Source organism: Synchiropus splendidus, chromosome 2, assembly GCF_027744825.2.
Source record: "Synchiropus splendidus isolate RoL2022-P1 chromosome 2, RoL_Sspl_1.0, whole genome shotgun sequence".
Taxonomy (NCBI): domain Eukaryota; kingdom Metazoa; phylum Chordata; class Actinopteri; order Syngnathiformes; family Callionymidae; genus Synchiropus; species Synchiropus splendidus.
In genome coordinates, this window is record NC_071335.1 from 8,333,820 (window position 1) to 8,358,473 (window position 24,654).

At 41.3% G+C, this 24,654-nt stretch overlaps 1 protein-coding gene across 6 annotated transcripts; it reads right to left on the reverse strand.

Annotated features, from left to right (window-relative positions):
* Positions 1–109: 109 nt before the first annotated feature.
* On the reverse strand, positions 110–24,155 carry LOC128754359 (WD repeat-containing protein 17-like). 6 transcript variants are annotated; one of them, XM_053856912.1, is made up of 32 exons: positions 23,993–24,155; positions 21,031–21,156; positions 20,482–20,665; positions 20,171–20,401; positions 18,613–18,723; positions 18,361–18,501; positions 16,448–16,570; positions 16,182–16,363; positions 15,937–16,105; positions 14,975–15,066; positions 14,598–14,680; positions 14,440–14,526; positions 13,122–13,286; positions 12,922–13,037; positions 12,706–12,792; positions 11,349–11,498; positions 11,150–11,280; positions 10,527–10,652; positions 8,240–8,395; positions 7,405–7,469; positions 7,204–7,336; positions 6,956–7,044; positions 6,752–6,851; positions 6,261–6,400; positions 5,747–5,858; positions 5,520–5,661; positions 4,878–4,980; positions 3,492–3,593; positions 2,845–2,943; positions 2,596–2,663; positions 473–561; positions 110–417 (listed from the first exon to the last, which is right to left on the reverse strand). In XM_053856912.1, the coding sequence occupies exons 2-32, from the start codon at positions 21,151–21,153 to the stop codon at positions 298–300; spliced, it is 3,819 nt and encodes a 1,272-aa protein (XP_053712887.1). In that variant the 5' UTR covers positions 21,154–21,156; positions 23,993–24,155; the 3' UTR covers positions 110–297. The 6 variants fall into 6 exon arrangements, 3 of the variants coding, with proteins under 3 accessions (XP_053712887.1, XP_053712889.1, XP_053712886.1); XM_053856914.1 differs by having other exon boundaries at positions 13,122–13,154; positions 21,031–21,159; XM_053856911.1 differs by having other exon boundaries at positions 21,031–21,159.
* Between the last annotated feature and the right edge of the window lie 499 nt (positions 24,156–24,654).

The window sequence follows — 24,654 nt, forward strand, 5'->3', positions numbered from 1 at the left end:
GTTGTCTGTATTAATAACAATACTGAGGTACAAGCAACTTTACAGACTATGCAGTGGAGAAAAATCACAACTTGGTGTAGAGAATGAAACTTTATTTCATATTGGATTCTGTTGCAACATCTCTGTATCTACATGCATGAATCTGGACAGAACCACTCCTACCGTCACGTCTCACCCAGGTTACGTCACTCAAATGTAAGCTAAGCAACATTCTTGCACACAACTTGAGGTTTTAAATCACTGCCATGATGCCATCCAGGGCCATGAGGACCCCTCTGCAGCAGTTCACCTCATCTCCTAGAAGGGATTAATTCTGAGTCCTGTCCCAAGTGGAGAAAAGGGATTGACCTTGGCCCACATGAGGGCATCGTTCAATGAGATGGCTGATTTACCGTCCTCCAGCAGGAACACAGGACCCTGTAGATAGGGATGTGAGTAAGCGCTCAGTTAAGGTGAGGGAAGAAAGACTCACCTGTATTCTGTGTCCACTGAAGCAGGAGAGCTGGGCGTCCGAGTGGCTCGGCAAGTTGGATCCAGTCACATAATCAGCACCACTGATGACTGTGGCAGAGTGATGGTTCAGATTATTAGTGAGTCGTATATGTCCTGCCCTGATTAATCAAGACTTGAGGAGGAACTTTACAAAAAGTCAAGGTATACAGTGGGCACAAACAACCTGAAAAATTGACGCAAAAAATGACACAAACAAATACAAATTATTCTTTTTTTATTATTTTTTAGAAGAAAATCTAACAAAACCAAATGTCATTCTGGACTAACCCTGGTATTTATTTACATTTAAAACTCAACCAGAGCAACAGACATTTATCATGGAAAAAAACTGTTAACCTACCTGATTAACAATTCAATAAGAATACATCAAATGTACTAAAATGTGTACTCACAAAAGTGCTAGCTGCACACAAACACAACACAAAGCTATGTCTCAAAAGAATGAAGGACAGAATGTTTATTTATTTCTTCATTCATTTGAAAATGCCTTATATGACAAATCATATGACATTTGTATGGTATAGGACATGGCTTCATTGTTACTTTGCAATTCTGTCAATATTTCTTTGTACATTATACATAGCTTGAAAAGGAGCAGAGTGAAGAACAGTTGTTATAATTCCTGCCCCTTATTCCCACTTTCCCTATTTTTCCAAACACTGCTCGTGAGTTTGTAAATAGTTAGTTAGTTATAGTCAGTCCTTTGTCTAATCTGGAGATTACAGTAATCTAGCAGTTTTTGTATCAATTTCCTTGAAAAACAACATGTTGTTTAGGTTTGTCTTTTCCTCGGTCATTGAGTTTCACATTTTCCCTCTCACTGTTGCACTGTACATTTGTCTCAGAGATGTTCTAGCATATGAGCCCAAACATCATTCAGTAGATTGTTTTGTTTTTGTTTTTTTCTAGGAATGTATGTAGTCTTTGTACACAAGGTTTTCTTGCATTTTGGAAAATTGAGGTTATAGTGATCCTGGTCTGTAGTTTTGTATGTCACCTTCTTTGTGCAAGCGGATGACCTTAGTGACCTTCATCTTTTCTGGAAACGTTGCAGTTTGTAGTGAGAGGTTGCAGATGTATACCCAAGGCTAACAGATGCAGTCTCTACTTTGTTCAATAATGATCATATCTATGCCATCACTGTCCACAGACGTCTTTGATATGTGTCAGTGTCTTTGTAGTCATTGGCTGCTATTACGTGTTGAATTTCCCCACTATGGGACTAAAAAAGGCCATCTAACGTAACATGGAACTGACACTCAGACTTCTCCCACTCCAGCTTTACACGTGTCTTCAATAAAACTTCTATGGGGCCTACACCTCTTAATTTCACTTAAGACAACAAAACATTTTGGTCAGCACTGACGTTACCTGGGAAAGCTTAACGGAGTTAGCAGTTCATTGACATGAATAAAGTGAACCGCCCAGGATTCAGATGACTTCACTGAACACAGATTCTAAACATGAATGTGAACACAGCAGACATGGGAGATAGTAGCAGACATCATCTCCCAAGTCCCAAACACTCTTAGAGCGGAAAGGAAGGGGACGGGCCAGTGGCATGGTTCTGTGTTGTGCTTTCAAAATAAATTTTTTGGGTGGTACTAACTCACCTGGCTCCAAAATTAGGGGGAGACACGTCCCACCCACCCTCCACGGTTCCTACGTCTATGCTCATCATCTCCCATTGACAAGCAACTGATAGAGGTTATCAAAAAGGTTGATGGGATTATATTAAGGAGCTACTGCTAGAGCTGGATGAGACTCTTTGGAAGGAGAACCAAGGCAATCACTGCACTCCATGCGTGTACAACACAACCATATTGTAGCTGCACTGGACAAATGCTAAAAAATGAATCAAAATAACTAAAAAGTGGGAGAAAACTGTTTGATAATCAGACTGTGCAGGCTACGTAGATAGTGTACATTTGCACGTGTTTGCATATTCATCAGTGCCAACAAACACTCATGTACATCTAGTTTGCATAGTTTTATAGGGTGCACAGTGCTATAGAAAGAAAGGCCATTAGCTGTGCATTTTCGGTAATTTAGACAGGAACATCACATTTAAAAGGTTCTTACCAGAGCTGCTTGTCTGTATTCTTCTCTCAAGGCAGGTGAACTCCTCCCTCTGACTCTCTGTTGGAGGCCTGTGGACACAAATTAGGATGAGGGCAGATCGAGATCAAGGGGGAGCCTGAGACTTGTCCTTGCTGCTTCCTCCCATCAATGTGTACTTGAAGAAGAATGACACAAGAGTCATTGTAGCCAGAGTTCCCACTTAAAATTCTTGCTAGATCATGAAGTATGAGTGTGTTCTGCAAGACTTACATGCGGTTACTTTGCATACAGGATCTCCAAGCATCAAGTTCCGCTGACAACTGCTCAATCTTCAGAGGAACACATGCTTCTCTCCTCTTCAACAACTGACTGGAAAACGCACACATCAATTAACAGGTGACTTATTCAATGGTATGAGGACAGTAATTACAAAAACTGAAAAACTAGATTGTCAGTGGCTGGTACAACTATACAATAATCTAACCATCTGGGGCCCAATTTTGGGTAAGACACCTCCATGTGGGGCCCTAATGCCCCACAAGGACTAACCTGGTTGATTTTGCATGCGGGTTTGTCAGTGTGTGTGTGTACCTGGTTTTGCTGAACTTGTGGGGACCAATTCTTGGAAACACACCTACATGTGGGGACATTTTGTAGGGATATTTTTGCTGGTCCCCATGAGGTTTAGCTTCATTTAAGGATAACATGGTCAAAATAACTTGGACATTACAATTGGTTTAAGGTAAGTTTTGAGTCCTGGTTAAGGTTCGGCATTTGTTATGGATGGTTAAGTTTATGGTGAGAGGCTGGGATGTCAATGGGAAACCAAACTTGTGTGTGTGTGTGTGTGTGTGAGTGTACAAATTCCTCTGACTTTCTATTTATACATGCCTACATGTAAATGTGTGTGCACATACCTGGTATATTCATAAAGTGCAGGGATAATACCAAAGTACTGCCGTCTGATGGCCAGAAGTCCTCCGATGTAACCACATAGGATCAGCAACTCGTTGCGTGCTCTACACACATGCACACAAAAGCTAAGTCTGCATCAGTGTTTTCCATACGGGGAGAACAAGATAACAGGGCGAGCACGTGTGTGTGATTTTCAGTTGTTCTTTTGCGCAAGGCAACCAACCGAATAAGTGTTTTCCACCATTATGTAAACATGCGATCAACTACAAAACTTTGCAATTTGCAATTGCAGACAAATCAAAGTTTCCCTTTACCAGGTTCACAGCCAAAGGAGTTAATAAGCAGACAGCTTGGCTTATTAACAAGAGGTGCACACTTCTTCGATACAGTCATTATGCAGAAGCAATATTTTTATTAGGGTTAATAGTGTTGCAGCCAAGACTAGACCAATCGAGACCAAGACATTATCAAGACTGGCAAGTACCAAGTCCAACATGAGGCCAAGCTATCTGGATATTTCGAGACCGAGACAAGAAGGGGGCATGGTCACCCCAAGTGTGTGACCCCGGGAAGGAAGCTGTCGTATCATTGTTTTCTCGGTACGTGACATCTCGGTCGTGAATAGAAATCTGCGGACTCAGAAATGAGACCCTAAAAAGTGTAAGTCTGAAGCCTTTTATGACACATAAACACCACAAAAATAATTTGTGGACCTCTCCTCTGTAGTCGTCTCCCATGCAGATGGAGTGCGGCGTACAAACATTTCACGTTTTGAAGAGGGACTTCATTAACCTCACGGTTCGATTATGATTCAGGAACAATCTTTTGATTTTCCTCATTTCTCAATATCTCACCATGTGACCACTCACCACATGGTGATTTTAAATACAGTAACATAACAATGTAATGATTTTAGTTCCATCTTTTCAATCTAATGGAAATGTGTAAAGAAAGTATAGTGTGACGGGACCAGTTTTATGCTGCACTCACGACATTACACGCTAGACCGGGGCTCCATGTCAGACTAGGACAAATGGACAGTGCATTTGCCGACTTCAGCAGGTGAAGTAGACTTCCTGATCTGATCCACAGTGCATATGAGTGCACGCACATCTGGAAGACATGATTCTACAAAATGACAAGGCAGCGTTTCGTTCGTATCTTGATGTCAAGACGCCGCATGTCCAACGTCCACATAATGTACAGAAAGTAACAGTTCACACTTAATGTTGGTGTGACCTTTAAATCTTTCATATCCTGATGTGATTAGGTAGGGCCACATATCAGTCATGATCAGTCCTAGCGACCCTGAGACATAGTCACAGAATGATGATGGAGCACTTTACAAAAAGAAACTAATGAGCAATATTCCGCCCTTTTGCGCTTACTTGGTCATCTTGGCCATAACCAGTCGGTCAGTTCTGATGTAGCTCAGCAGGTCCAAGATGGGAAGAGCATCATCTACAGTCCAGTTGGGTCCGCTCATCTGTTCTGGTGTGAGGGATGTTTAAAACAAAAAGTTTACTTATTAGGAAGACATCATTTAAATTACTACCACACTTTTCAACATACTGTAGAAGCAGTTTAGGATTGTTCTGATTGGCCAATATTGAATTGAGACAACAGTGTGTGTCTCATTTCTAAGTATCCACTTTTCACTGCTTCTTCAGAAGCTTCTCAACTGCAAGCAAGTTTCATTCCTTTGATCTGTCTCGCATGATTTGCGTGAGGCTCTCCCCGTTCATTGATAGCATGCCATCATTTGAGAGTATTTTGACCTGATGGTCCGTTTTCCACGAATGGTGAAGGATCAGCAGCCCTCACCTATCCCAGTATCCCAGTATCCCAGTATCCCATCCTTTGGGATGAGCAATTAAGATTGGCACCAACCACTCCCACCCAGATACTTCACGTCTGACTCACACCCCTATGACAGGAGACCTCACATTTTGACAATATTTTCCCTCCACCTGCAGCCACAAACTGATAGATCTGAATATTTTAAACAGTTCTTGTGTGCGTATTGGTACCTTTAACATGGTCCAGTCCTATATGAAGAGCTTGTTCTGGTTCTGGGCTCAGAAGATAGAATTTAAGTGCGGTGATAAGATCTCCTCCAGACAAGGCTTTGTCTGCCAGAGCATGACACTCTTCAAGCGGAGGGAGGCCGCACTTGGATGACAAAAAGCACAGACAACTCCCTAAGCAACAAACATCTGAGTGACAACAAATGTATGAGTAGATCGCAGTCACTCACCCTTTCATGGAACTGGTTGATTTCTGCTGTACTTCCAGAGTAGAATGCGCAGAGTTGAGCCAATAAAATGTGGTTTTGAGGAATCGTGGCCAGCAGATCAGCAGACAGATTCCTGAGTCGACATCACACAGATATTCACAACAGGTTATCTGATGCCTCCACATGCATCTCTTCTTCATCATCTCCAAATGTAAAAATTCCCTTCATCAACAGTTACTGTTCGATGGAAAATGTTGAAGAGAGCAAATATGTTTGTTATTGTTAGGTGTTTTTGGTTTATTTTTAACATTACAGCATTAGCAACAGATCGGTCCAATAGATATTCAGATCATGATACACAACCATTAAAAAGGTAGTATGTTGGCTCTGCTAATTTCAGATTTTGGGTCAGACAAGACCAGAAATCCAAACACAACACAACAAGATCACCTTTCACTTTGGTTTTTCAGCCACTGAAAGATATTAAAGATTTTATTTCAGAATTGAGAACCTTAAAGGGTGTGCTGATGCCTACCATGTAGGTGCAGTCATGTATTTCCTCGCCAGCAGCTGGGTGCAGTAAGCAGTGATCTGACTGACTGGTTCTCCAAGGATGGTTCCAACACATGCAGCCAGCTCCAACTCGTTTCCCCGGATCAGACTGGACATAGCTAACTGGAGACACCCACAAGTTTTTCAAATATTTATTTTCACACTATGACATTAAATCAGCTCACATTTTAGGAACCTCAGCCAAGGCCACTGACATAAATAAACCATGAAATAGAACATAGATGGGCAAATTGTTTAAAAATTCAAATGATGAATATATAAATAATACATCCAGTTGATGAACCAGTGTTGTTGTACGTACTGATGGGGATTGAAGTAAATATTAATTCATTCAGAAACAGCAACACTAATAACAACATGGAAATTTTAATTATTGACTAAACCATGCAGTAACCTCAGCACACTATATAATAAGAAAGTGTAAAAGCGCAAAAAAAAAATAGGATGTGTTACCTGAATATTGTCTACTGCAAGGTGACAGCATGCTGCCAAAATCGAACAGCCATCTTGAAAGTACCACTCTGCCAGCTCTTTGTTCACCTGGTGAAGCAGACTGAATACAGCAGAAACAAATAATCAAGTATCCTAAATTAAGAAAGACAAGCAAAACCTCGTCTTCTTTGAATGTCTGTTTAAATATAATTTTTATACACGCACCTCTGGTATTGTTGTCTGTTGTCCTCATCATTGATGGTGTGGTTGGCAGGGAAACTGCAAGGTAAGCGGATGTTTCCTTCACATGCTCCCTGGAGTGAATAAAATGATTTTGTTAATTCTGTAAAAAAATATTTCTCTTGGGTTTCTTGTACGAAGTCCCGCCCTCAATAACACCCCTAAATTTATATAGCCATAAATGATTCACTTGTTTCTTGAGACTCAATAAGTCTGTCCCATTTCTCTAATACCTGAGCAATGAGTAACGCCTCCAGTAGTTGTCCTTTGCCTGTGAAGAATGACACAAGCTTATTTATCTCCCCAGTAGCAATGCAGTACGGTATGGCGTCATCATTGTCCTCTGCCATCAACTGGTCAGCTCGTCTGCAAAATGAGAACATTTAGAAAAAAATACTTACTGAATTATATATATTCTGTGAAGCAGTAGTAACCTCTGCATGAGCTTCCTCCAGTACTTCATGGAAACTGCAGGTGCCACTGATAACGCTTTCTCCCACTGAAAGACAGGTAAAGACATGTTGAAGACTTTGTTAGATGACCAACACATCTCTTCCACCTTTAAACAGAAGTAGTGCCTTGTAGATCAGCACTCTCCTGAAGAACTTTGTGTCTTTAGATTTTATGGCTGCAGTGGAATCAACAAAATGTGGGTGGCATTTGGTAGGTTTTGGAACTAAAACCATGTCATTCATGTTGCATGTGGTTGTATTGGCCCATCCATTTCCGTAAAGCAATGTTTAACATAACATTTGAGATTTTATTTTGAAATCATAGTCACAGTTCAACACCGAGATAATGAATTAGAGGGAAAACATTCTAACTTGTCAGTACTTAGTTATCTACTGCATCAAGCACTCAATGTTTACAGGAACTGGTGCTGAGTGGCTCCTATGTGTTACCCCTCCATCCATCCACCCATCCATACATGTTACCCATCTTAAGCAAAAAAAACATTCCACCATATTTTCACTTAAATAAGATTGCCAAATGCAGCTCTATAGCCAATCTAATATTTTGAATCATTTTGTGAAAATGTTTGGACTCCATTCCATCCATTCTAATCATCAGTCTAGAAGGGTTAAGACATTACTTCTACTACTGCACTAACTACTCTTGTGCAGCCATTGGAAAATTGTGTATATAATCAGTGTATAAATAATAAGAAGAAGAAGGAAAGCATGCTATCTCACACCCACTGTCATGAAGTATATATATATATATATTTATTCCACACATAGTAAACCTTCAAAAATCATTTTTACAAACCTGTCCTAGCTCCACCATCAATTCACAGTATCTCTGGATCTGTCCCAGTCTCAGGTGTATGTCCGCCGCTTCTTTCAGACGCTCCTCTTTACTTGGTGCTCCTATGCCGCCGCCAAACTTAGACATCTTAACTATTGTAAGCTCCTGAGCCTCAGACTGCAAAACAACAATGTGTATTAAGAGTACAAAGAAAAAACATTTTCAAAAGTGAGACTTATACAGTCAAGTTAGCATGTGCCTGCCACATCAGCGTCGTAAGTTTGGTAGGAAATATTACTATTACGAGTGGAAAGTCCAAACATCCAAACACACCAAGTGACAAACCCCGAAGAACGCCAGCCGCAAAAATGGTGGAACAAACTATGGTATCACCACAGTTAACAGTCCAGTTTGGACTGGCTTTTCATTCAACAGCAGCCATTAGAACAACAGAAACAATGAGCCACCTTTCCAACGGTCACATCTATTTACATCAAAACATGGAAAACCCAGCCAGGCTTCTGAAAATAAACCTGACAAGAAAAGATTCTTTGGACAGTCAGCTTGTTTGCAATTACTTAGAGGGGCCAATAGAGAATAGCTCAGCACTGTGGTTTCAGGGATCGACAAGCAGCAGTGAGAGAAATACATATTTTTTAATGTATTTTCCTTTCTCAGACAGATTACCAGTTTTAGTTGTTTCTCAATTAAGTCCATTTTGATTTCCTGTGTCCTGTTCGTGAGCTTAGGTGAACATTATAAATGCTGATCACTCTGAGTCATTCCTCCACTTGATCATCTTCCCTTGATTAGGCACTATCTAGCATAAATTGGCTCTTCTGGGGTATGGTACGTTTCCACTTAACCATCTTGGAACTACCGTCATTTCCAGAAATGCATATCACTTTCCCATTTGCTTCTTCCTTCTTTTATTGACAGATCTAGTTTCATTCAGGCACACTGGAAATGTGTGCCCATCTCTCCCAGTGCCTTTAATGTTTTTTGACTGGGATGCAAACTCATGCATGAAGTGTTCTTCTTCCTTCAGTGTTTCCTCCACCTTAGCCTATCTAGTGATCCTCCCGAGTGGTATCAATCCTCTTCGTCTCACGATAAGCCACTGGTGCTTAGCCCACAGTTTTTTGCTTCATTCTTTCTCCCGACCCAATCCTGGGCCTAATGACTCCACCACCAAGTCTCCTTCTCCTCTTTCCTCTTCCCAGATGACACACTTTTTCTTCTGCCCCAACATACACTGTGTAATCTTGGAGTCTGCCTTTACAGCCCTCCACATCTTAGTCACTTGGCTCATTTTGCAGATCACAGCCTGGTCACACTCACTTGGCACCACCTTACAGTCAACTATCTTAGTCAACTCCTTTCTCTACTCTTGTAGTTGCTCTGTGTTCCTATCTTCCAGTAATGCATGTTCACCACCACCATCTGCATCAATCGTAGCTCAGGATTTCTGTCCTTGACTGCATACCTGTCCAACACTTCCTCATCTCCTCTGATTCCTTCACCTGCATGGCCACTGAAGTCTGCTCCTGTCACTACTCTCTCCCTCTGGGGAATGCGTTCTATCATCTCTGGTTTGTTCCAGAACGCCTCTTTCTCCACCTAAGCAGTGATTTCATTCATCATGACCCTCTCTATGTCAAGCTTCAAGCTCATGATCGTGTCTCACTATTTCTCTTCCTGTCACTGTGTTCTTGAATCTGTCTCGCATGTCCCTAGCCTGACTTCCTTTCCATTGGTTTCCTGTACACATATTATGCCTCCCTTTCTTCTCAACATCATATTAATGAACTCCCTACACTTTCCACGCTTGGTCCCCACATTCAACGTTACTACACTCACATCAACTATTCTGTTCTTCCTTCTTTCCTTCTGTGTCCCCAGTCTGCGTCCTCCTCTTTATTCTGTCATTGACTTTGGCCAATAGTAGCACAATTTCCATTGGCGTCCTGTCAGACCTTGTTAGCAGGCAAACAGGGGAAGGCAAAGGACAACTACTTGCTGACAGCTGATCCGGTACAGTTTCTGAATCCTGACTTGCACATTTACACAAAGTAGCATTGGTTTTGAGCTGGCTGCACTGCCTGCCACTCACTCTTTAAGGATGTCTTGCTGATGTCTAACAGAACCATTCTTAGTCTGTCTTCTCACCAGTTGTCAGGCGAGAGGATGGACAACTTAGCTCTTAGGTCACAAAGAAACACGAACCTCCCCACCACGATAAGGTGATGAGTTCATGGGAGGGTCATGCATGAAGTGTTTAACAGACAGATGAGGTGAGGAATCTCACTGTTTTAAACTTGAGCAAGTGTTTCTTGTGCATCACTCCTCTGCTGTAGCTGCTTGGCAGTAGTGAATCTTCCTGGCCGTTAATGACAGACACCAAGTCCCACAGGTTACTACTTCCTCCTGGATGCTGTAAAATCAACACACACAGTCACACACAAGTGTTTCTATTTGCAGTAATACACCTCCACAGAGTTTGGCATCCATAAATACCACATTAGCATAATATCAAATATAATGTGTATCCAGCCCAGAGGCACCTTGATGTTGGCTTCAGCATCATTTGAGAAATGTGATGGAGAAACTATATAGAATGAAACATCTTTACCAGAGGCCATTAAAATCACCACAGAGCCAGCAACATGTGAGTGTGATGACATTTTTTAGTGTAGAAACGTAATTGGATTTTGGATTTGGATCGTATCTGAAACCAGCATCACTTGGGGCACCCTGCACAAAAGTGCATATCTCTCTGTCTATATTATTTCCATTGGCATGGAAATAATATAGACAGAGAGAATACTACAAAAAGTTATGTAAATAGTAAAAATGCTAAAGTCAGTCTACATATCAGATTGACTACATATCTCTGTGTCTCATCAGCCTTTCATAGATATTCTTCAATACCATAAAGCACTCAGAGAACCAGCGCAGCTTCTTGGCTGTGACATCCGAACTGAGTTTATCCAGCTCTTGTTTGATGTCTCTGGACACTTTTCCACAGAGTAGAGGAGGGGAGCCTGGCACCATGGCAATGTCTACAGAGACAACATATTAAAACAGAATATTGTGGTAGAGAAGTGAGGTGTCAGATTTGATGGTTCACCAGTGTTTCCGATGATTTTCTCCCAAGGCTGGTTGGTGAGGATGTTCAGCAGCAAAGGGGAGATGAGGGGTGTCAGCGACCAGAGTCTGACTGTGCTATCTCTGCTGCAGCTTGCCATGGTGAATGGTCGACTCTGGTGACATGTTAAGCCTTTGAAACATAGAGTAACGTTATAGGTTGTTCACATCATAGTCTGAATCATATTTAATCAACAAGCTTTACTTTTTTGTATGTTACATTAGATTAATCACTTTCAAACAAATACAATGACCATTTGTAACAATAGGAATATTGCAAGTTTTGGCAGCAATTTGAAAGGAAGGGTATTTTTGTTCCCAAGTTTAGGAATTTGAAACATGAAACACCTCTGGAAACATTTAACTAATGCCACGTGACTGTGAGTACGGAAAGATCAAAATGTTTGTTATAGTGTAAAAGTAGAGAGTCAGAAAAAAGACGGAGAAAAGGTTGTATGCTGCTGGAGCCTTGGTTGAAAAATGCCTTATCACTTCTGCCAAGGAAGTTATGGTTTGGTAATGGCATGCTCAGTCTGTGTAAAATAACTTGAAAAGTTATGGATGGATTTGAATGACATTTTCAGGAAATGCATGGAAAAAGGAATTCAATTTTGGGAGTGATCTGGGTCACTGTCGGGATCCAGGAATTTTGTACATTGGTCCTTGGGCATGCAAGCATGGGTGTGAGCCAAAATATATCAATTGGGAGAGCCTTAGAATGAAGATCTAAGTGTCCTTAGCAGTGGCAGTTTTAGGTACGGATGAATCGAGCATCTGCCTGGGGGCTCAGCATGAGCAACGTAAAAAAAAAAATCGCTCTAGGGGGACAGTTGCCACGTTACACAGGTGCAGCTGTCATGCTCTGACACTGACAGTTGGAGTGGAAAATGAAAATCAGAATCTTTCCCAACACTTAATATCACTCCTCCACAGCTGTCATCCGATCCTCCCTGACGCAACGACGGAGGTCAGAGCTGGGTCATTATTGTTATGAGCACGGTCTGTTTTGCTGGGATAATTAAAAAAAATGCAAATTAACACAACACTTACGCTTTTACTCAAAAAAGGCAATTTTAATTTATTCAATTGGGTGGGAGGTGCCAGCAAGCTAGGTTCGCCCAAGGAGTGATTCAGCCAAGGACCACCACTGGACTTCAGGTTGACCCTGGGTTTTGGTAGTCACATGGCATCATTTGTAATTAGTTTCATTTTCACTTGTTGTGGATATCCTCTGGTGGAGGTCTGCACTCTCTTGAGTGCTTTTCTAGTTGTCTGATTTGATGCAATGAATTGAACAAATACGAAAAAAGAAAAAGAAGAAGAAAAAAATGTATCCTTACCATAAACATCAGCTCCATGATCAAACACGATGTCCAGGCATGTGCCATCTCTTGTGTCCCAGACTCTAATAGTATAATCCCAAGAACCTTGACAGACAAAAGAAATTTTAAAATCATCAAGTTCCTGATGTTTAAAAACAGTTCAGTAGTTGCTGAAATTGTTGCCAATATTGATGGAACATAGACTTTCAGCAGGTAGAAGTAAGACTTTGTAACCTGATATGAGAAGATACGGAACCTCTGTGTTCCACATCAGGCCTCTGACTGGAGCCGTGTGGCCACTCAGCACATTGATACATGCATCTTGCGTGTAGTCCCAGATTCTTACAGTCCTGCACAAACACACAGATGACTTGCTTATGGGTTCCACAGTACATTTCAATATTTTTATATCAGTACCTATTGACGTTCCTCACCCGTCGTCAGATCCCGAGCACAGAATTCCCTCTCTGAGGGGAGACCAGCGGACATGAAAAACCTTAGCCAGGTGGCCCGTGAAGACCTTCAAGGGCTGTTCAGAGCTTGTTGCCAGGTAGTACACCCTAACATTTTTATCCTCACAACCTGTCGCGATCATGTCTCTGTGGGGGCAGACGTTTAAGGGAAGTTTAACTTTACCGTCAAGATTTGAATAATTACATCACAGTCTTAAAGTCCAATGTCCACTGAGCACATCATGTACTCATTTCATCTTTCAGGTGATAAACAGACACTTCCTCAGATATATTCCATCCATTACACTCCGCTCTGCTCCATCCTTCCACGCTGAGCAATCAACCATGGACTAAATTCACCACACAAATAAGTTGGTTTTAGCTCCACAATCTTTTTTTTCATGTGCACTTTTCAGACCTTTTTACAGGACTGTCAACTGCTGGGTTTACATGTACCATTCTAATGAGGATAAATGGAAAGGTATATTTCGTAAAGAAATTACACGGTTCAGCCTGTTCCAAAAGAAATCTTGTTTCAGATAAAGAGGGGAGGTTAATGCCACTCGATCGGGGTTGTCTGCGTAACTGCACATTATTCTACATTGCTCTTTTTATTCTGTTTTTTTCATCTTTCATATCCAGTATTTTATATTAAAAATGTAGGTTGATTTAGTTTGTCATTTTGTGTCTCATGTTAATGAGGAGAGTCTAACTGACCAGACCAGACATAGGTGATTTATTTTGGACAATTCCCTCAAGCTACATGCAGCCAACGGAGGTATTTGTTCGATATGTATTATTTTGTGTCAATCCTTTCACGTGCAGTGCATGTAGTCATTTGAGTTGTATTTTCCATCATTTACATTGAATTTTCTGTTCAGTTTTCACAGTGGACTCGGAGAACAAGCTTCAAGTAAATCAGTTGCTGTAAAACCACTTGTGTCTTGTGGGAATTACAGTCTGCAGCATAAGCTCTAGTGCAAACTAAACCACTCACAGCAGCAGGTGAACGCTAAAACCCAATCAACTGAAACAAAATACAGAGATGAAAAAATTGAATTATGTCTTATTCTTTGCCTTGTGTTGCTAGGAAACAATTCCTGGTTATTTTTTAAATGGATCTAGAAGAAAAGTGTCTTCTTCAACGCGTCTATCAATTTAGACTTTGCTTTGGGGTCCTGCGCATCCATGTGTGATTAAAGTTGATCAAGCAAGGCAAAGATAAAGCATCTTGTTACTTTAAATTCAGAGCAGAATGTTTAGCAATCTATTGTAATAAAGTGATAAAGATGCGTCTCACTTGTTGTTCTGGCTCCAGTCACAACCAAAAACTGCAGCCGGATGTCTGTACTTTTGCAAGATTTTGCCATCAATGGTGCGGATAATACTGAGAAAAAGACCAAATGTAGTCTGTTAGCTCTGCAAAAAAAAGGAGAAGTTGAACGCAACATTGCTCACCAGAAGCCATCTCCGCCACACGTAGCAATTCGTTTGGAGTCTTTGTGGCTCCATGATATACAGAAGATTCCATTTTTACCATGCTGCAGAAGAGAGACCAGTAACAAACATAATGTATCTCTATTTGCAAGTCATTTCACTCAAATAAAATGACAGTCGGGCCCATGAATCTTAACAAAAGGCCTAAGAGCACATTAAAAAACACACTATCAGATCGGGAGGTAGATTCAGTTCCTGTTGTTTCTATGTTAAGTATAATAATGAAGTCAGCATCATGGTGTTGCTCCTATTTGTAAGCCGGTGCTACATACTGATCCAGATACACATTTTCAGTTAAATCTTTCAAATAAAAAAATCAACAGAAACAGTAACAAGACCTCATGAAAGCGGGTTATGATCTTCCCTTTTCTGACATCCCAGATGAACGCTCCATTACGAGATGTGGCTCCGGCAATGCAATTCAGGTCTCCTACAGAACACCCACAGACACAAAAACTTTCAGACGTATCTGTGTATCATGCAGATGGGAGTCTGTGTGGCAACTGTCAGAAACACTGAAAGCTCCAAGGCTCCCTGTTGTACGTGTGTTGTTGAACGACAGTGTTGAGTTAGTTTAATATTAATAATGAAAAATTTTGTTCATGTGGTTTTAACTTGTTTCTTTATTCCCCAGTATTATTTCCCTACATGTATATAACTTAAAAATATACAATATACAGTGAATGTAGCGCTACAGCGATCGTACAATAGACGCAAAGAAGAGGGTGATCTGGAGAGAATAAGTAAGAAAGCCAGCTTATTTTCACCATCCTCACATAATATTTTGCTCATTAGCCTGGATGAATGGTCCTGTTCATGATCTTGTGTCGTGATTATATCTAACTTTCCAGACTGCAACTTATCACACTTCATTTAACTTCCAATTTTAAACTTTTTCACATTTTTTATCAGAGGGTCTTGGGAATCTCTGCCTAAAGGTCAACACTGGCAACTATCCTGTCTGGGATTATTTAAATGTCCTTGTCCATACCAAAAATCTCAACATTTACCAACTCATCGAAATGTATTGATTCTCATTTTACATGGTGGATGGTCTCCCTGGACATTTGCACTCTGGTGTTCCCACACTGTTGTCTCTTTACCTGCCATGTCTCTCATCTATGACACCAGCGTTTTTTTCAAAATACAAAGGCAAGACTTCAGTAACAGGAAGATATATAATAAGGACTTGCAGTGATAACCCAATATTAGATGGTGAAAGGTTTAACCTCCTAACTTCTGATTCCCAATTCACAAGGAATGTGTGTGTCCACGCCAGTGTCTGAAAGTGTAAAGATACCTGGAGCCCATGATAGCGAGTAAACCACGCCTTCATTGCCGGGAGATGTGTTCACGGCTGTAAGTGTGTTGGTGTCCCAGATTTTAATGGTTCCATCAAAACTCGCTGTGGCTAACAAGTTAGGGTCATCAGGTTTGAACTTGCAGTCAAAGATTGTCTCGACATGACCCTGGAAACAATCAGTGAAAAAAGGACGCCAGAACATATGAAATGCAGGTTTCAAGAGAAGCCACGACTGGAAATACCAGATCTCGTAGGAAGTCCCACTTCTTGGAGCCCATGTCATAAAGTCCCACTCCTCCATCCATGAAGCAGCACACAGCGTGTCCCGGCGGCAAAGAGAAGGAGCGGTTCTCTGAAAACGTAGGAGGCGGAACTGCTTCACTGGTGGAACTTGTGTACTGGCTGCCACTGGGAGAACTTGAAGCTGCAGAGTCAGCAACTTCATTAGTTGATTGGGGATCAATAATAAAATAAAATAAAATAAGTTGGGTTCAAATCTAAAATCAACCTTTCTTTTTCGGGGAGGTGTTGAGAACATGTAGAGCATGAAATCCAGTTTTCTTGACTTTTAAACTGTCGAGAGGAGTAGAGCGTGACACGTTCCATATCCTCAACACTCCAACTTGTGAGTCTGCAAGACACATTAAAAAAAAAATAAAATAGGTTAAAATTTAAAAATCAGAACAGTGTAACACCATGAGGCAGATTTACTGAACTAAACTGACTTCCAGTTTATTTGTTTCTCGATTTTTCTCCTTCATGTCTCGGTTCTTTGGTTCCTCCTTCTCGTCCGTCTTTCTTTTATTTTTAGTATTATTGGGAATATATATCTTTAACTGACATCTTGCTTGTCCGAGTCTACCTGTCTCCAATCACTACAAGCATTTGGGTCCAGTACTTCCGGGTTCTGTGACACGCCACACTCTCCTGTTTCTTTGATTCCTGCTTGTGTCAATGTGCTGCGTGTCAATTCTTCTGTCGCATGCCTTTCCTGTTCTTCTGTGTGTGTTTTCACCACCACATTACATTCACCACCACAGTTTGTTATTGTTATTTATTCTTCTACTGTAGTGCGCATTATCCTGAGTTTTCTATACTCTTCTCATTGCCAGTTTGTGACTAAATCAGGTTTTCATCAGTGTTTATTCCTCTTTGTTTGGGGGTGCCCTTGGTTCCACCTCCTGGTCAGTCTTTTCTTTATTTTGAATATTATAGTAATATGGGACTGCTTTCGCTGTGTCCAGCCACTACGCACACTTGGGTCTAGTTTTGTTTTAAAAAGGTTTAAAAAGTTTTAAGATCTAATTTTAAACATAAGATAAAAGATAAAAACAATGCTATTTTAAGCCCCATATGTTCACAAGTTGAATCAGCAAGTATTATCCAAGTATCCTGCATACCGGTCAATGTCTGGTGGGCCGTCACACATTTTGGGCTGATGCAGTCCAATTCAACATTTGGTTACAGCGGTCTGAAGAACGTTGGCGTTTTGATTGAAAACTCGCAGGCTCATCCAATTGTCCCGGGATCCACCCTCGCTTCTCCTGGGTGAGACCATGCAGGTGCCATAAGTTTCAAATCATCTCGATAAAATGCAGGATGCAAAGCGTAAGTGCTGGGCTGAGTAATGTGAGAAAAATGGACGTCTCTTGCGAGAAGCAGACAGAGACATTGATACATTTGCTGTTGTGAGTTTGAGAGTCTGACTCAGGAAGAGGCATCAATCATCATCGACTCAAAGATCACCTTGGGAGGAGCATATGTAGCTGGGAGTCGGACACGGAGTTTATGAATGAAACATGTTTCAATACTACAGGTGGCATTCAAAATTTTTTGAAGTGGGATGGAACGGTGTGGGGCCAACTGTTCTTCCTGGTGGTTTCACCATGTTAAATAAATGCAAATTGTTAATGTTAATTATGCCTTATTCTTTGCCTTGTGTATAATAAAATAAAAAATAAATAAATGACACACACATACTGTATATATGCAGCCTGAAGAAAATGCTGTATGTGACATTTAATGATACTGATATTTAAGATGGATGCATGTCTAACCTTTATATGGTTCATTTAGTCATTTTTGTATTTTTAACATTTGCTCCCAGGGAGTCTTTTAACTTAAATAACCTTGAGTAGAAACAACACAACCCCGTCTCTCCCTTCTAAGACTGCTGAAAAATAGGTTAAAACACACAAGGGAGTACAGGCTGTCTCTACTGACCTGAACCTCCACAGTGGCAATATTTTGTTCATGGAGGCTACAACTGAGATCAATTTAAATTGAGCTCAATATACTTTGTTTATTCTTCATCCGCACTTGGCTGCCAAAGCCAAAAATGCCAGGGTACCAGTCCAGTCCGGATGCGAACGCTGAAGTTGTAAAAATTACAAATAGGTTGTGCTCTAACAAGATCATTACCTCCTGTGATGAACATGCCCGGGGCTGACGGGACCCAGGCCAGACACTGGACTGACGCAGCGGCTGAGGGGAAGCAGAAGGATGTGATGCACACCAGGGCTTCAGTGTCTACCAGGCGAATTCCATTATGAAGGTTTGACACTAAGAGAAAGACAGAACCTGTCAGCATGTGGCATAAATGTCAAACAGCAATTCAAAATAGCTTGAAGATGACGATCGAATTTTAATTAGCTCGCAGGGATGTTGTCTGACCGAGCAAATAGTCTGTAGACAGGAGGTCCCATTCCAAAGCACTGACAGGGTCCTCCTCATCTGTGCCCTCTAGTGACTCTGGACGGAGGACATGCTTCTGACTCTTAGACCCTGTAAACAAAAGAAAATGATGAAGTTCATGCAAACTTCATCACAATGACACACCATCTCATTTTGGTCCTTAAAATTAGAGGCCCCAGCTGCCAAAGCATGACGCTGCCGCCACCATGCATCACTGTACAAATAGTGTTCTTTTGGTGATGTTGATATGGTGTTTTTGCACCAAATGGACCATTTGGAATTGCAGTATGGCCAAAAAGTTCAACACATCTTCCCACGTTCAAAATGAAGCCGGGCTTGGATGGTTTTATTTGTAAGAGGAGGTCTATCTGACCACCGTAGCCCACGGCCCAGACATATGAAGAAGACAGGAGATTGTTGTCACGTATACAGTATAGCCAGTACCACACAGAAATTCATGCAGCTCCTTCAGTGTTGGCCCATTGGCAGCCACCGACAATCAATTTGGGATGGACGTAATGTTCTTGGTAACACTGGTACCAGAGTTGTTGCAAAATTACACTAAAAGAACTTTACATCTAGACCGAAAGGATTGCCAAACATTTAAGTAGGTCATATGCGTATAAAGAGACCTTATGTTCTACACCCCATGTCTGAATCAGGATTAGAAAGAAGCTTTATTCACCAAGTATGTTAACAATATATATCTATTTTCTTTCTCTGGCTAATCGTGACACTATAGGATTTTGCCACATTTGGAATCGCAAGTATGAAAAATAAATCAATCCTCTAAAATGAAATGTGGTGAATAAACCAAACGTCCCTGAACACCTTATAGTCCAAGGAGTGACTCTAAAGGACCTCACGGAAAATGACAAAAAAATATTGAAATGTGAAATCCCAGCTTATTATATCGGAACCACCTGATGACGTTGATTTCAATGCCAGCCAATGTGTATGGTGAACTGTGAAACTTGAAGAAACAGGCGATATCAAGACACCAAAGACAAACCAGTCTAGTAGCCTAGTAAGTCGTTTCATTTCTTTTGGAAGAGTTTAACATGCTGAGTGAAGACCTCAACATGTGACGGCCCAACAATGCGCGAGTTGAGCTGCACGCAGGGCACCCAGAAAATTATCACTACCAATTAAAACTATTTAAACTAAAACGTTTTATACAACTGTCCAATAGAAATGTTAACTTCAAAAGGCAAAATAAATTGTGAATGTATTGTTGTTTACCAGCAAAAGAGTGAGTACATAAACTGTGAGAAATTTATTTATCCCTTCACCCTCCAAAAAAAATAAAAAAATGAATGTACAGCCAACAATCTCATTGTTTAACTTTTTGTCAGTGACACTGAATTCAATTGTAATTTCTTTGCTTCATACAACATTTTCCATATGAATTGTCTGGAATATTAATAGTCTGGTGTTATGTTACCGAACACCATGAGATTAAATAATGATTATTCAGTGTAAAAAATAAAAGAATCATTTTTACAGAAAAAGTATTTTGTATGATTGGCTGACTTACCTGGCTGAAAAATAGATAAACTTCCATCTGTGTGTCCAAATACCAGCTTAGCCTTCTTGGTAGGATGCCATCTGAAAAGGCAAATATCTGAGAGGAAGGAGTGGGCCTCTTTATGTACTGTGACTGCAGGTTCTGCTCCTCCATAGACCCAAATATAGAGGGGACCACGTTGGGAAACAAAAGCTACCCCGTCAGCAGAGTTCCAACACCAGCTGACCGACGCAGGGACTCCTGCGAACAAGATGGAGGCTGAGTGGGCGTACAACACTCATCAAATGATTCCTCAATGTGGCTGGTCAGCATCCTCACACCTTTTGTGTTGTCCAGTCTGGCAACAGCCTTCTGCTCTGCTACATTCCACACAATCAACAGGTTGTCTGCAGAAGCTGAGGCAAACAGATCTGGGTTGTCTGTGCACCAGCTGATGGCGGTGATGGTCTTCTTGTGTTCCGACATGATGGACCGCAACTTGAATTCATTATACTGCTTGTCCAACTGCAAGAAATAGAATTCAAATGTATTTTTGTCCATTTCAAAACATTTTACAACCATCAAATTTACGTTCCTGTCCCATGGTACTGCTTGTGTCAAACAACTGTCTCACTATACACTGGACAATGCACAGTGTAATTCTTTATGTCCCTGCTACAATTTTAGATATACAGTACAATACATGAAATAAAACGAAAATAGTCAGTATTAAAAAGTAAAGATGCGCGATATACAAAGTGAAAAGGTCAATTGTAGATGAGATGAGACGTAAACATCACTGAGCAGCTCAAATACGGAGCGAAGTGATGCTTCCCTCGTGAGTAAAACACATCACATCCATGGGAAGAAGATAAGAATGCTGTGTTCACCTGGTAGATATAAATGGCCAGAGTAGCACAGTAGGCGAAGCGGTCTCCACTGGCTGCACACACATCTTTGTTCCACGGTTGACATCCAGCTGCCAGCAAACCCACTTGCTTCACTTTGGCCATATTCTTCTAAGGACACACACAAACACATATATTGCTTTATAATTGCATCATTTCCTTGCATAATGCTTTAAGTTGGGAAATGACACTCTCTTTGCCTGTCATTTGATTCTAAGCACAGTCTCAGATGCATAACAGTAGGGGAGGGACTCGAATAATGAAAAAAAATCAATTTACTACCTGCATAATGGTTATTGACATCACATTGTATAATGTGGTGCATATGGAGTTTATATTTTATTTTTTAACACATTAAAGTTTTAGCCATAACTCTCAGGGAAATGACTACTCTGTATTGTCAACGATGAAGCTATTTCTGATGTAAACAATGCCAGACCAGTCGAACTATGAAAGTACTGGTACTTTTTCATCCAAGGATGCTGCTAGTGAGTTTCATTTGGTGACAAAAGTTCATTACAATTCTGCATTCTAATTACATGTTGTCTTTAGTTGGTGCATGAAGCTGGAGTGACAGATATTGTTTCCACAAGTTTAGAATGCCAAACAAAAAGATTGAAAAAGATACACCAAACAAAGCACAACCTCCGGTTCATGAAGATTTAAGACAGTAGACGATAAGATGATTAAAGACAAGCTTGAGTTAATCTGTACTGTGATTGGCTGAGCCAGTTCCACTGACAGGAACCATAAAAATCTGCAGTTTAACAGCCAGCGCTGAGAAATTAGACTGATGCTACAGTGGAAGACTACTGTTGAATAAAAGAGGTAATTAGATTAGAAGGCCATTACTAGTTCCACAGCTCTAGTCCCAACTAGAAATCCCAATGGAACGCCAGCGAAAGAATGCAACCCATAAGACTGAGGCCAATGTTAAGACATAAAGAGCCTGGGCTCAAGGTTTCAGAGAAATGTTGAATTAGCTCAAACAAACTCTTCATTATTACTATGTGATAACCCAAGTACAAAAAAAGGGAAAAAAAAAACGCCTTGCTCCGTTCACCGACCCCTGAAATGGTGAAAATACTCGTGGTTAGCACTCTCGTGTGTGTGTGTGTGTGTGTGTGTGTGTGTGTGTGTGTGTGTGTGTGTGTGTGTGTGTGTGTGTGTGTGTGTGTGCCATGCAATGGACTGGCGACCTGTCCAGGGTGCATTCCCGCCTCTCGCCCAATGACAGCTTGGATAGGCGCCAGCACCTCCCACAACCCTGAACAGGACTAAGCGGTGGCTAATTGACGACTGACTCTTCAACACCATGGACAACATTGAAAGTAGGAGAATCAGTGGCTGATCAGCATATTTCTGAATGCATGCTGCAGTCATCATCCAACTGAAAGAAAAGAAATGATTGGATGAAAACGATGTCAAGCCCTGATCTGAAACCATTGGTTGAAAACCTAAATGCATCATTCAATCCTGTAATCAAATTCATATCAAGTGTGATATTATCATAACACTTGGAACTGTTGATACAGTAATCAATGCTCTAACATTGATGTTGATATCAGCTTTATCAGCTCATTATTTTGCACTACATTCGTCCATTCCCTCCCACCACAGAAACGTTATTGAAGGTAACATAGTCAGAATGGAGGCATGAAGGACCCGGCCTAGTGGAAGGTCAGCAATCTTGTGCTTCTGAATGAGGACCAGACTAACAATGAGGTGTTTGCTGTTAACATGTTCTGGAAAAGTCCGCAATGTGGCGTTTAAACACATAAACATGATAACACTAGCCAAGCTTTTGTCAACTCAGTTAAGCTTGGCTGGACACTTCTTGCAGACAATACCATGTGGAGTTGACACTTGTGTCAAAAGTACAAATAAAACCACGATCATAAACTCCAGCACACTCAGCTGTGGTGTTGGGCTTCACACAGTGCCGAGCTGCAGTCATATTGTGACGGTCTTCAGTGCCATGTGGAGCTCTGTAAAAAAATGAACCGTCCCCAATTGGATGCAGAGCCACAGTGCTGCGTGCGCATTGGTGACATCTGTCACATGAAAAAGGTGTGCAATGACAGCCTGTGACCACCCTCATTTGTGTGACGGTTGACAGCCCTGTAAAAAGATTGAATGATTTAAAGTTCATTTTTTCACATCATGTACACTGAAGGTCTCATCATTTTGATGACAAATTCATTGTCAATCCATGTGATCGGTATCACTCTCGACTAGCGCAGGAAACTTCAGTGATCTTGCTGTCATCCATTCTTTCATCTGACTGTTTTCACATCCAAAACAGAAAGCGTTTCATTCAAAATGGATTTTTCCCTCCCATTTGAAACAGAAAAAGGAAAGAATGAAACATATCGTAAATCAACATTCTGAAAATGCTTTTTGAAAACGAGCGTTTCGCTCACAAACTACAAACAGGATGCAGAGATTCTAATAATCAAAAGGTCATTTAACACTTTTTCATTTGCTACTTCTTTCATTATAGCAGAAACCCTGTAGACACAGATGATTACGCCAAACCATCGCTAACTCACTTTGTGTGTTCGCACTCAAAGTGGCAATTTGGAGGAGAACTCACACGTCAAAACGCAGAAAGGACGTGTTGGGATGCCCTTCGTTACATTTCTCTTCTCCGTCCATTCTAAATGAAAGTGCTCGAGTAATTTACACTAGCGGTCATATTAACGTATGATGAGGCACAAACACGTCTCATTCGGTTTCCTATGCTGAGATCCACCCAGTGCTACCTGCTGTCAAAAGAACGACAGCACGCTCGGTTTGCTACAAGAGACAGTAGTCACAAGGAACGCTTACTTAGACCTCTAATGCGTTAAGCTACCAGTAACACAACTGCTACAACCACACTGGCACCGCACCTTATTGTGAGCATCATCAACATGTCAACATTACGTGTTCAATCACTTACGTTTTCGATGAATGGGGAGTTCCGTCAAAGGTTTGGAGGATGCCGACGTTAACGCCGCGCAACAGTCATCTGTCAGCGTGTTCCCGTCAGGGTGTGTGAGCGATGACGGTCAGCAGGTGGGAGGCTCGCGGACAGCTCCCGGCGGTGACCGGTTGTAACCCGACGGTGGCGTCGATGTGATGCACGGTGATGACATCAGCGACGAAAGGCGCTTGGATGGCTGGTCTTGAAGTGTGATTGGTCATCTCCACTGTCAGCTATCACGGAGGTACCACCCACTAAATGGAATTATTTCTCTTGTCTGCCAAATGTAAAACGTCAGTCCTGCTGTGCAGGAGCAGCTGACTAGACAGGAGGTTTGTCAAAGTGTATCGTTGACATTAAAATACGTTTGTCGGTGTGGTACACAGAAGTGAGTGGATGGCCTGAGATTGTCACCCGCTCATCCTGAAATCCAGAATCATAACTCCAAACTGGACGTGGCACTGAAGCGTCCCTCCCAGCACAGACGGCGGGATGTGATATGTCAGGTGCTGCTGAGGAGTTTTGGTGCTGTCAGCTCAATCACATCGTCTCTCCCTTTCAGTGACGACGAGTTGGTTGTCAGGCAGACTGAGAACTCCAACGAGAGAGAGTGCGGCGCACTAAAAAGCAAAAAAAAA

Excerpts from the sequence above, each read along its gene's own strand:
- LOC128754359 (XM_053856912.1), bottom strand. The coding sequence starts at position 21,153 with ATGGCCAAAGTGAAGCAAGTGGGTTTGCTGGCAGCTGGATGTCAACCG. Across the intron at positions 20,666-21,030 it reads TGGCCATTTATATCTACCAG|TTGGACAAGCAGTATAATGA; the intron begins GTGAACACAGCA and ends TATTTCTTGCAG. Across the intron at positions 3,594-4,877 it reads GTTATGGCCAAGATGACCAA|AGCACGCAACGAGTTGCTGA; the intron begins GTAAGCGCAAAA and ends GCATGTGTGTAG.